General features: G+C 44.3%; 1 protein-coding gene across 1 annotated transcript in view; it reads right to left on the bottom strand.

Annotated features, from left to right (window-relative positions):
- Positions 1–12,694, bottom strand: part of arhgef39 (Rho guanine nucleotide exchange factor (GEF) 39) — a 58,486-nt gene that overhangs the window by 17,582 nt on the left and 28,210 nt on the right. The window contains exon 7 of the mRNA XM_080492089.1: positions 7,383–7,511. Within this exon, the coding sequence (XP_080348215.1) occupies positions 7,383–7,511 (129 nt within the window). The remainder of the gene's footprint in view (positions 1–7,382; positions 7,512–12,694) is intronic.

Raw genomic sequence — 12,694 nt, 5'->3', positions numbered from 1 at the left:
GCCTCCGGGGCTAACGGAGGACATTTCAGCTACACACCAGCCTGCTGAGATTAAGTACCGGTGCCAGGCAGGGGTCAATCCACTTTCAAAATGCCACGGATCGCAGAGGAAAACAGTCAGGAGACACGTCATCGATCTGCGTGCCGGAGACTTCAGCGGCTTCTCTTAAAGTTAAAGATGAATTCAAACCACCGACAAACAGATCTGGAAGTGACGGTCAGAGGACCTGGAGTGACGGATGATTACAGACAGTCCCTCTTTAACCCTCACAACACCTCAATTTCTCTATTTTTCACCATCATTTTGCCTGTTTTAGTGCAAACGGAACATTTTTGGGTGATTAAAGCTCTTCACTTCTTCTACTTCATGAACAGAAAGTAAAATGCACTACCTTCTTCACCACTGAAAAATACAAAAAAAATAGCGAATGCTGAATAATAATACAAATAATCATCAGGTTTTAACCCTTCAAATGCCAGTTTTATGACATATTATTATACAATTGTCATCAATTAAGAAATATATAGTTACTGTCGAAGCATGTCAAATAAACATTTAGTGATCTATTTAATCTCGTGCTGTTTGACAACGATTGTAATGAGTCAACAGTATCGCTGCAGTTTTATCAGTAACAAATGTTAAAGTATTTAATGCATAAAACTAATGAGGAAGTCACTGATTATAATGTTAATTCCGCCGTCAGCTTCGCCACCGGCATCAATCAGCGGTTCGCTTCACGGCGAGTACGTTCATCCGTTTAATCGTCCTATTATGAATCCCTGTGATGTGCATGGAGCATGTGCAACCCCAAATATCTATCTGATCTTCACAGCGTCATTACCAGTCAGTGGTTAAAGTGAGTGACCTGATGTTTCTTGTTGAACTCCATCTTCAGATCTTTCTAAAGCCCCGATTGGCTCTGTGTGCAAAGTACATATATATATTTTTAACCCCGTGTGGAAAGAGTGAAATGTCATCAGCCTCACCTTTTCACCAGCGCACTTAATTAATTTGCAACAATAGTGTGCGATCCACTTAAGTACTGTATAAAATGAACAAATTAACAATAAATAAATAAAAGAAAACATAAGTACATTTCGTACGGGAATCAAACCCCAGCCTCCCACATGATAGGCAACAACTCTACCCCTGACCTACCAGTGTATGACGTGTGTAGAAACATCTTACAAGGGTTTTTTCATCGCTTTAATCAGTTTAATCTTGCTGATATATTTCATTTGGCCCAAATTAAATTTGCCCTCCATTGAAGGAAAGTTCTGGAAAAATCGGTCTGTGTTTGCGTAATGAAACACTTGCAGGGTTCATAAACCTTTCCACCGGTGGTTTCCAATAACTTTTCACCAAATTCCCCCGACCACAACAAAGCCTCACTGTTCACTGAAATGCATATTTCAGTATTTAAACATAAGGTGCTTCTCAATAAGAAAACATTTTCTATATTAAAATAAAAAATATTTGCAGTACATTTCCATCTGCTCATTTTTGACAAAATAATAAAACGTATAATTGCAAACACATAATTCACTCCAATTTAAATCAACTTTATTGTATAGTGCCAAATACAACAAAGTCAGTTCCGGAACACACCCAACAAATCCACATGAGCAGGCACAAACGGAGGAAACCTGCAGAAACAGGCTCAGAGGCGGAGCCTTTCTGCTTTTCTGATTGGGGTGAAGGGATGGAAGGAGAGAAAAGCAGAGGACAGACAGTAAAGACAGAGATCCACTCGCTGCAGACGGATCAGGGCAGGAGGCTTCAGACCAACAACTTCAGTTCCACTGTCAACTTTTCTAACTGCAGGCGACACCAATCGTCTCACTCTGACTTTGCGTCTCTGATCAAAAGGCAAATAACACTTGTATATTCAGATAAACAGACTCCTTAAATATCACTAAATCCAAATATACAATATTCAAAACTATAAACTAGGAACGGCTTAAAATGAACCCAAAACTACTCAATGGTTTTGAAATTCAACAGTGAGGTTCTACATTTCTGGGCGTTTGAGCTTACGAGAGGCGACCACATCAAATATGTCTGCAATAAAGTGATGTAGTCCTCTGGAGCATCTCATTCAGTCACTAAGTCCTGTCTAACGTCATTGTGCATTTAATATATCCATACCTCACATATTGTAATATTCTCCAGGACGTCTACTAACATCCTTCTTGACTTAATCGAATGCTCCTCATACAAAAACAATTAAAACACATTTTCTTGTGTGGGAAATAAACCGTTTTTGGGTTTCAACTTCCTCAGAAAGTAGCACTATATAATTAAAAACAAAGCACTGAAAGCTTGGAAAGGAAAAATAATGTCTAGTTTTGTGAAGGTTGTGAAGTGTTGAAATGGACTCTTTGATTGGTCGTGAACGAAGAAGACGGAAAGTTAAACTGATGCTTGAGGATTAATTAGCCACATAACTTCTGCAGAGATGAAACTGGACACAAAGACTTTATCTTTTGACACAAAGCAAAGCACCGGATTTCTAAAAATAACAGGCGTTGTACAGTACTTCTCAGTCAGCTTTTGTGTAAAGTTCCTCTACCAGGAGCCATGCGGGATAAATGTAATATTTTGGACCCAGTTTTAGTTGTCAACGTTTATCTCCGATACCCCTCTGAAGGAAATTCCTCTTTACACTCAAACATGTATTTTGTGCTTCTGTACTTTCTGAGGCATCGTGTCACAAGATCCCGTTTGTACATTTGATCGCGCGAGATCTTGACTCGTACTGGAAAAACGATTAATCCCTTTCGCAACACTTAAGATCGTTTCTTTTGGGCTTAAAGACTCTTTCTTTGAGGAAAGTCCGGCTTTTTTTCAGGCTTTATCGATCAAATGTTGTTTATACTGTCGCGACGCCATCTTTGATATCCCAGAAACCCTTGCAACAGGTCTCCCAAGATGACATCAGCTAGGAAACAAATTCCAGTTTGTCTGTCAGCATATTGACCTTGATGTGATCGATTTAGTCTACTGCGGGTTGACAATATGTGGAACTGAGTGGTGATGGTCTAGTTCTGTGTGTTGGTTTATTCTCTGTGCAGAACGTGAGACCTTTCATGGGAAGTAGATTTTAAGGTTTTTTTTTTCTGGCGGAGTAACTTTAAGTGATGCAGCTGAACTGTGTGAATGTGATGACTCAGTCTGTGTGGAAGGATTTTCTGTTCATGGGTCGTAATCTGAGAGACAATAAACTCCAGCGAGAGAGACGCGTCTGTCCATGAACGCAGATTGAAGCAGTGATGACCAAGGTGAGTGTTCTGTTAAGAGCCGGAGGACAGAATGAAGGACCGAACACCTACGGAGCACGCACGGGAAGCGTCTCACTGACCAGTAAACTGAAAGTGATCCGGTTCATATAAGAAGATCGAGAAATGTCTTTTTTTTGGTTTTTTTGACTGTGTCTCACTGGTCCAACTGTTGAATTGGAGTTGCTCTCTGCGCCGCTCCCGGAGACATCTGCTTTCTGGGAAACTTCTGGCCTGTTACACGGGGACCTGCTGCACACTGCTTGTCGTTCTGGTTTTGTTTCAGACACATGCAGGTCTGGAAGTGTTTGATTAGAATTACTGATCAATGGGAACAGCCGAAACATTCAAGATTCACTTGAGCAAAGAAGTTGTGAGCTGGACCTTCGAAGGCTGCTGTATATCAACCTGTCCGTCTTTCAGACCCACATCTTCGGACAGGTGGACTGGACTTCCCTTCAGTCATCATCGAAACCTTCAATTTCATCACTAAATTAAAATGAAAGAAACCCAGTGACGATAACTGAGCCTCTGACCTGGACACTGCAGAAACTGAGAGAACCACCGGTGGACCATCCCATCATCAAATACCGAAGGAGCAGACATTCAGTCATTGAGTACTTTTAATACTTCCCAGGAAATGATTGGTACAGGACTGACATGAGGAACAGGTTTCTAGGTCTGAGATTTCAGGTACGCACACAAAATAACTCAATCTGGCTTCACTAAAGCAACACTGATCCTAAAGTCCAGACCGTCTCAAAGCTTTCACTAACTTTAATATTCGGGAAATGTGACAGAATGAAAACAGTGGTGTTGAGTCTACACAGTGAAGCGTGGTTCTCCAGGTGTTAAGGCCGGTGGAGGAGCTGGCAGTCAGAGAGAGAAGCCTCTCCTCGCAGACCGCCTGCCTGCAGCAGGTTCAAAGAGCAGGAAGAACACTCGACACTCCTCCACACGGCTGGGCCTTAGCCGGCCTCGTCAAACAGCACCTCTGCTTCACTACAAAGTCTGGGCCAAACCAGGTGGTGGTGGGGGGGTAGAGAGCAAGGTGGGGCAGGACATAAAAGTGGATCTACAAAGAGTGGTGTTCCTCCTGGTGAGTTCAAGGCTACGGGAACATGAGAGGCGGAGGGCGGTCGCTGCGACACAATGAGGACAGGTCAGGCTTTTCTCTCTCGTGCCGGTCTGCAGGAGCACCACTGCAGTTTGGTAGTCTACTAATACACACCATACAATACATGACCCGCTCTGGCAGGCTGAGACAGGAAGGACCGCTGACGCTGATCACAGGAGAATATTTAAAGTAAGTCTTCTTCACCCCACCGTGGCTGGACTGGAGGTTATGACATCACCACAAAGTGGCGTGTCTGAAAGTTTAGGCTTTTCCCTGTATTGTGTAAACTCTGCAGGAGTTATGGTTAAAAACCCGTCGGCTGTAACGGGATGAGAATATTTTGATTTAGAGACACTTGTAGTATCTAAAAATAAATTCTGTTCAAACATTAGACATTAGAGCTGCATGACATCGGGTGATAATGTGATATGAGACGAACTGAAGGCTTTGTGATAAAGACAAACACTGAAGTCGATGATCTTCGCCCTGAATTGACACTTTGCCGTCTCGTTCACCATCAGAATGCTCGTGATACACACCGTGTGAACTCACACCCACGGCCGATTGGTCAGATGTGCTGACGCGCGGAGCATGACTGCACAGTGGAGTCAGCACTTATCGTTGTTCGCTCACTTTATTCAAAATGTTGTCGTGATGAAGACAATAACTCGCGCGCGCAATATTTACATGATCAGAGCAACATGGAGCCTCAGGGAGATCTTGGCAAACTGCATCGGTAAGACAGCATACTACCAATAAGACGACAGAAGACACCAGAACCACTGGACAGGTGAAGTCCTCCAACATGTAAGAATAGGACAATTATTTTACTTTGAACTCCAACAGGTGTTTCCTACAGATGTGTATGTACAGTATAAACGGTGTACTCAGTGAGGGTCTAAGGGAGACCACCTCTTTCTGGGCTAAACCCTGAGGAAGCTTTGGGGACCCTGAAATTTTAATATATATATATATATATAATATATATATATATGCTTTTTGAATTTTAACTTTTTGAATGGGTCTATTGGCTTACCAGTACTTCAGGTTTCTTGTGTGGATAAAGTTGTAATGTTACTGTGAATATAATATTGAGGGAAGCCGGCAGAGGAATAACACAGTCACACGGTCCTCAGACTTCAGACCAACTGGAAAAGTACATCCTGTATTTCAGCGTTAAACTGGCGAGCAGCATCAGCGTCCGGCGGGCAGGCGGGAGAAGCTGCTTGTCGACGCGTGTCAATGTGACGACTTCAATCAACAGCGCATTTTCTCAAACGTGAAGCGAGACGGGAATATTTTTCTATTTTTATTTGTTGGTCAAATTCGGTAAATTCCCGCGAAATGCTTCAAAACCTTTATTCTGAAAATGAAAGCAAACGTGCAGCATTTCTTTAAAAATTAAAATCTAACTTTTTGTGCGATTTTAAACTCACAGGGGAGTTACAGCATCTGATTGACGTTAACGTGACAAAAACAACGTGAGATGCGTGTGTGCATCAGTCAGTCATATAAAGGAATGAGCAGAGGAGGGAATCGATGTGAAACATGATAGAAAATGTGAAGAGGTTTGTTTTAAATTGAGGGAACAGGCATGCAGACACTGTCTGCCATATTGATGTCCCATTGATTCAGACTTTGTGTCTCACGATCGCCCCCCTCATCTCCTACAGAGCCACTTAATATGTCTGAGGGTCTTCCACACCTCTCATCTGTAAAGGAGCTGCAGCTCTGAAGTCTGCCTGCTGGGACCGACTGGAAGCTCACAGAGAGTCGGAGGCCTGAGAACTCGGATGAGAGGAAGCTTTGAAATTTCCCAACAGGGCTGCAGGATATCGCGCAAATATATTTAACAAAGTTATTGCAATATCAACACGAGCAATATGCATATTGCAAAAGGCGGACTGAAGTCATGAATTCATACACTGCGTGTCAAAGGATTGGACCAATCGGATGAGTCCTACTGCACTGGAGTCCCACCCACCAGGTAGCTGTGAGTGTGTCGATTACAGGAGGAGACGGAGACGAGCCAGCAAAGAAGAAGAACAAAGAAGTCGTGGCTACCGGCTAATGGCGAACTGCTGAGGCCCACTATCCTCCACTGCAGAGTCACAGTACATCGCAGCACATGTGATGGGAAGAAACAGAGTTTAACTTGTAAACAGGACCTCAGTCACATCGAGCGGCTCTCTCACACACACACACACACACACACGGTGATCCTGTTTCCACCTGCGGAGACTCCCCGGACAAAAGCATCCACACAGAGGAGATCCAACCAGGCAGGAGGTTCAACCCAGGCTCTTTCACACTTTGTGTTGAAACAAACTCAAACAAACACGCCGGTGAAAATGAGCCAAAAGAAATGAACCACCATCCAGTGAGTTCACTTCAAATCCTATTGTGATCGCAACGCTGAACGATATTATTACAAATGGCATGTTCACGTGATATGAAGCGGCCACACACACACACACACACACAACCACACACACACACACATGCGCGCACGCGCACGACGAGGCTGGCTCTAATTGGTCCTGGGGGAGATTGGCCGGGTGAGCGGAGCACCGATGAGGCCGGATCCTTTGGAGACCACCAACAGGAGGGGAGCAGGGGAGAGAAAAGGGCCACCGCTCCACAAGTAGAGAGGGAAGCGCAGCAGAAGAGGAGAGGAGGCAGATAAAGGGCTCCGAGTGCTCTGCTAACCGTTAGCTTCATTGATAGCGTGAGCTCACTTGATGTGCAAAGCACTTTCCTGCAGGAAGCCCAATAAAGTCCATTAATTTAAAGCAATCCAGGCGAGTCTTTACAATGTCTCCAAACTTCAGTTCATTTCCCTTCAGTTGATCTGTACTCATCCTGCTGCCTGCCTGCACTCCTCCAGTGTCCCCGAGGACCCAGGGAATAGATGCAGAAGGAGGCAGAGTGGAGACGGAGGCTCCTTTTAAAGGGGATGAAAGGAATATGTGATCAGACGGTCTAACCTGAAGCCAACACCTTTGTCTTTCGCCCCTTCAGCAGTTTCTGCACCCGGCGGAGCTGCAGGTCGTTATCATGGCGCCGGCGGTTGTCTTGGATACGATGCGACACCTCCGTCACCGCACTCACGGCCCCTGCAACAATCACACACAGTCACACTCATCAATAAAACTAATGTTCGACTTTATACCAGATACCTGGATGCTGCAACCAACCCAGTGTTTCCACCAATGTACCCTGGTGCTGCAAACCCAACGCTGCAACGGACTGCTTCAATGGGAAGCTGCAACCTCCCCTCACATCCTGACACCCCACACCGCCACGGCCCACCGTCCTTTACAGGTGTAGCCCCGGTTGAAATCATTTATTCGCTGCCTGGGCCTGGGGTTACAGAGGCTTGCTGCCGTTATCAGAAACTGATGAAACAACACTTTGATCTAATTGTTAATGTTCTCATCTCAAACTTAAAACCTGCATCACATCCTCACATCCTAACCCTAAAGTCAGGACGAGCTGCACTGTTAAAATGGCTGAAAGAACTAAAAAGATGGAGCGGACCACATCTAAACGTTAAAAAAATAATGGTCACAGTCAACATGCAAAAAATAGTGTTGTAGGATATAAAAGACTGTATAATGAAATGTTTCATCTTCATACAGGCAAACATCAAATGTAAAACTTTAAGTGAGTTTAAACTAAGTCAGTCAAGTACAGACGTTAAAATGTTGGACATCATTAATTTGTTTCGCCAGCAGTGATTTCACCCGGTAACACAAGCTTTTAAAGAATCCTCAGATAGACTGGATGAATGTATAAAACATTCATATGTCCATCTGTCAGAGCCTCTATCACATCCACTTGTTTCCTGTGGACACGTCCAGAGACATTCAACACTTCACTGTCATGTTGTCTCACCGTCTGTCATCCCGCTGAAAAAGAAACAAGTTTATCTTTATTAAAAAACTGTTTTTTGTTGTCCGTTATAAACTAAAAAGACAAAAATATGAATGATTTGATTCTTTTCAGCCTGAATTGTGTTGTACTGACTCGTAAAGAATTAAATCCCAGTTTTCACGACAAGGATAAGCCCGTCTTTAAAAGTGCACTTTGTGTGAAAAACACATTCTACCCGAAGTTTCACAGGTAAACAGACACCAGGTCAGAATCTGAGTTCCCGAAGCCCGCCTCAGCATCGCGGCCTGATTTTGCCTGATTTCATCAGTGAGCTCCTGCGGAGAGTTTAACTGAGCCGTGCAAATTAAAAGCTCCACACAGCCCTGATTGGGGCCCCGATAGTCGGCTGAACCGGTGTTCAGTCGGAATGTGTTTGTAGGGGCGTCCAACATGGTGGTAATAATTAGAGGGATGCTGGTCTGCACCACAGGAGCTCTTGTAGCCCATAATGCATTGCCCTCCTGCAAATCAGCTGAGCTGTCAGTCTGTAATTGTATGCAAACAACAGCAGCTTCCAACAAGCACAGCTCATTTGGTTAAATAAACCTATTTCCCTCCAAAGTGTTTACATACCATCAGCCGCTCGCAGCCCAACAACACCCAGCTGGCGCTGCTGCTAATTTGAAAGTGATACTCGCTGAAGGTTGGTACATTAAAACCAGCAAACGCCGCTTCATCTGCCGACGTCACAGGGAACCAAACGATATTCAATCACGCACGTTTTCACGTCAGTCCGGAGGATCCAGAGTAAATCCTAATCTTTTCATGAAATGAAAGAAAATGTCTAAAACACACAATCAGGTTTTGAGTCAATCGCACTGTTTCTACTAAATTCACTGAACCTGACGGGAGTGAACACGAGAACATGTTGAATGATGTGAAGTTGTGCCTCACTTCACATTTAAAATGCAGGATGTTCATGTCTTTATGCTTTAAAAATAAAAGCATTAGAAACTAAAGCAGGGCTATCTGTGAAGGAATCGCTCCAATGTTTTTATAAGTTTAAAATTCAGTCATTTTGTTTTGAAAATTTATTTTTGAATCTTTTTTAACAATCTAATTTGATTAGAAATTGATCTTACGGTTTTAGCGGAGTCCATACTAAAGTATCTATAAAGTCATTATTTCAGTAAAGTAATCTGAAGACAGTGAACCTTTAAGAAACGTGATCAAACAGCAAGCAGGAGTTTATCTTTCTACTTCATTCGAGAAGAAACGTGGCGACTGAGAATCAGAACCAGGAGAGCCGGGCCTCAGAGGCTGGGCTTCAGTCCGCCAGCTGCTGTTAACTGCCCAGACAATAACTGTCACATTTGATCAGTTTTTTATTGTAACACAGCTTACAAGTGTTGAGTACAGAGCTGTGCTTCATCAAAACTGTAGCTTATATTGCATTTATAGATTTTAAAAATTACAGTTGAGATTTTATGACCGTGTTTATCGGTTTTAATGATTTGTAGCTGTTAACGGTGGACAAACTGAACAGTCAGTGTGAGATCAGAGACGAGTGCAACATTGAAATGGTTCACACGTGACAATTAGAAGGCTATGTGGGCATAAAGCCAGTGTATTGTCACCAAAACATGTTGTACAGTTTACCAGATTAACGCAGCCTGCCAACAAACAGCGGGAGACCGTTGGGCCGAAGGTGAAGCTGGACTGGAGGATCATCCGCCGTCAGCCCGAGGAGCGTCGGCATTCAAACAGCCAAATCATCAGAATAGACACCAGCATCTAATCAGCGAGTGTCTGCCATGAGAACTGCTGTAAACATTTAGGGGTACATCATTAACGTCTCCAAAATAACAACAGAGAGATTCTAATTTCAGGCTCAACTTTCCTGCTTTTGTTTTGCTGAAACTCGGCGGATGAACTTGATCCTCAGGGCGACTTGTCTACACTAAAATAATCACAGCCTAATTGGCTCGCTTAACTTCACAACATTTACAATGTAAACCAAACAAGGCCTCCATGTAGACTTCTTCCCTTTGTTGTACGTGTTTGGAATATATTTTCCTTTTCCTGCTTTAGAAAAACAACAACTCCTAATTACAGTATTCTTGGGCTGAGTTCGGGCTCAGGCATTAATAATACATCCAGCCCATTAGACATTCACAAGACATCTTCCACTGCTCACAGCTCCCCGTTTCATTTATTCTGGGTTTAAATAGTGTTTGACCACGGGATGGCACAGTTAACGTCCACTGTTAAACCTCTGACAGAGGTGGAGGCGTTCTGCCGCTCGGGTCACTCCCGGTTAGAGTTACTGCTGCACAGACGGCGCCGGACTGTCAGACTCCAAGCAGGACCAGGAAAACTCCTCAACTCTGCAATTACAACCATTAAATCCAGGAGTGTGTGTGTGTGTGTGTGTGTGGGGGGGGGGGGGGGGGGGGGGGGGGGGGGGGACGAAGGGAGAGGAAAGAGGAACGAGAAGAGAAAGAGAAGGAGCAAACCAACAACAGAAAAAGAGAAGAAAAAAATCCTCCTGTGATTCCATCTGCTGCCTAATCTCACACACACACACACACACACACACACACACACACACACACACACACACACACACACACACACACACACACACACACACACACACACACACACACACACACACACACACACACACACACACACACACACACACACACACACACACACACACACACACACACACACACACACACACACACACACACACACACACACACACTATTTAAAGGCGCTCTAATGAGAGGAGGAAGGAGCGATGGAGGCTACAGTCAGAGATGTACCTTCATCTTACAGTCGGAGGCTGTTTTAATTTGTAAGCAAAGGCAGCACACCCGCAATCAGATTTTAATTGATACACATAAATAATTCCTTGTGTACATTTGAGCCCGAATCACATTTGCTGTTTATCTGATGGTTGAAATTAGTCATTATCGGGATCTGTGTTGATGTTGAAGATTTTATTTATTAATATCGCTCAAGCTTAATATTCTCTGATCTGCTCCCAATTAATTATGTCAAAATCCACATCAAACCAGAACTTACATGCATATTAAGCTTGGCCTGCCTTTCATTCCTCCACCAGCCCGCTGCTGCCGGGACAATAACAACAAATGGGGAACGAAAGGGAAAGAGAGCCGTTCCCTTTGTTCTCGAAAGAAGATAATGACTTCTGTCTTCCAGTCGGACCGAGTGGAGTCATGAAAGGTTTTCATGTTGCTTTCCTCCCAACCCGGAATCACGGCACTTTACATTCTACTCTCCTCTGCTGTGAGGCGCTCGGCTTCCCTCCGCTGGCTACCCGCGGGTTTTAGAATTCATTTTAAGAGTCTTCTTTTTGTTTCCCGGGTGGGACGTTCACCCCTTCATTTGGTTCGGGCGGTGTTCACGTTCTCTCCTGAGACCGGACCAAACCTCCTGGAGGTAAAAGTAACGCAATCCCACCAGCTGCTGGTTTGGGGGCGCTGTCGCCCGACACAATCCCTGACCAGAGAGGAAGTAAAGAAGAAACACGGCTCATTGATTGGTCGGGACCGAAACCGGAGGTTTAGCCCATGGTGGCTAGGCTAGTTAGCTCATGGCACAAACAACCATGATATCGCGTCTTCAGACCAGATATCAATGAGTCTTCCTCTCTACTTCTTCCTCACTACTCTACGTCTGAACGCAAGATATTTTCAAACTTTTTTTTTTTCCGCGTCTGCTTCTTCTGATTCGCACGGCTAGCTTTGTTTGTTTACTACCCAGAATGCACTGCGTCACGTCCTCTCATCCCACCTGCTAGAAAGATCGTTTGTAAAGGAACCGAGACCCAGGTTTTCAGCGGGGAACAGAGATCGCTTATTAGCCCGAAGAGAACTCCGGTCTGGACCAAGCAGGGGAATGTGAACACGCCCAAAGTCTTTCAATGGTCTCGCCCTGCCTTACGTCTCTGACCTGTTTCACCACGACACTCGTGATTTCTGCCTCACCAAATACACCCAAAACGCAGAAGAAGACATGGAGCACATAGAAATTTAGAAGTAGACTCCTGCTCATAAACTTCTATCTAACTCTGAGCTCTATGGGTCTATGATCTCGCTCCTCCTCCTGCTAGAATCAGTAGCTTCTGACGTGCGACCTGAGTACTACGACACTCTCATCGAGATCATTTCAAGGATTAACTCTGGTTTTCCATACGACTCTCGCTCAATTCTCACCGGGATAAGTCACCCAGCAACTGACGCTGAATGTTTAACCTGCCCCCGAGCAGGTTACGTTCTCGATAAGCTCACAATGAGTGGAACAGCTCCGCCTCCTGACCAATCAGATTTATGGGAAAATGACCTGCCCATTCGTACATGATGGTGACTGGTGCACGGGTTCAGCGCTG

This window comes from Lipophrys pholis (assembly GCF_963383615.2).
Source record: "Lipophrys pholis genome assembly, chromosome: 22".
NCBI classification, from domain to species: Eukaryota; Metazoa; Chordata; class Actinopteri; order Blenniiformes; family Blenniidae; genus Lipophrys; species Lipophrys pholis.
Note: the sequence above shows the minus strand (reverse complement) of the source record. Positions and strands in the feature narration are given on the sequence as shown.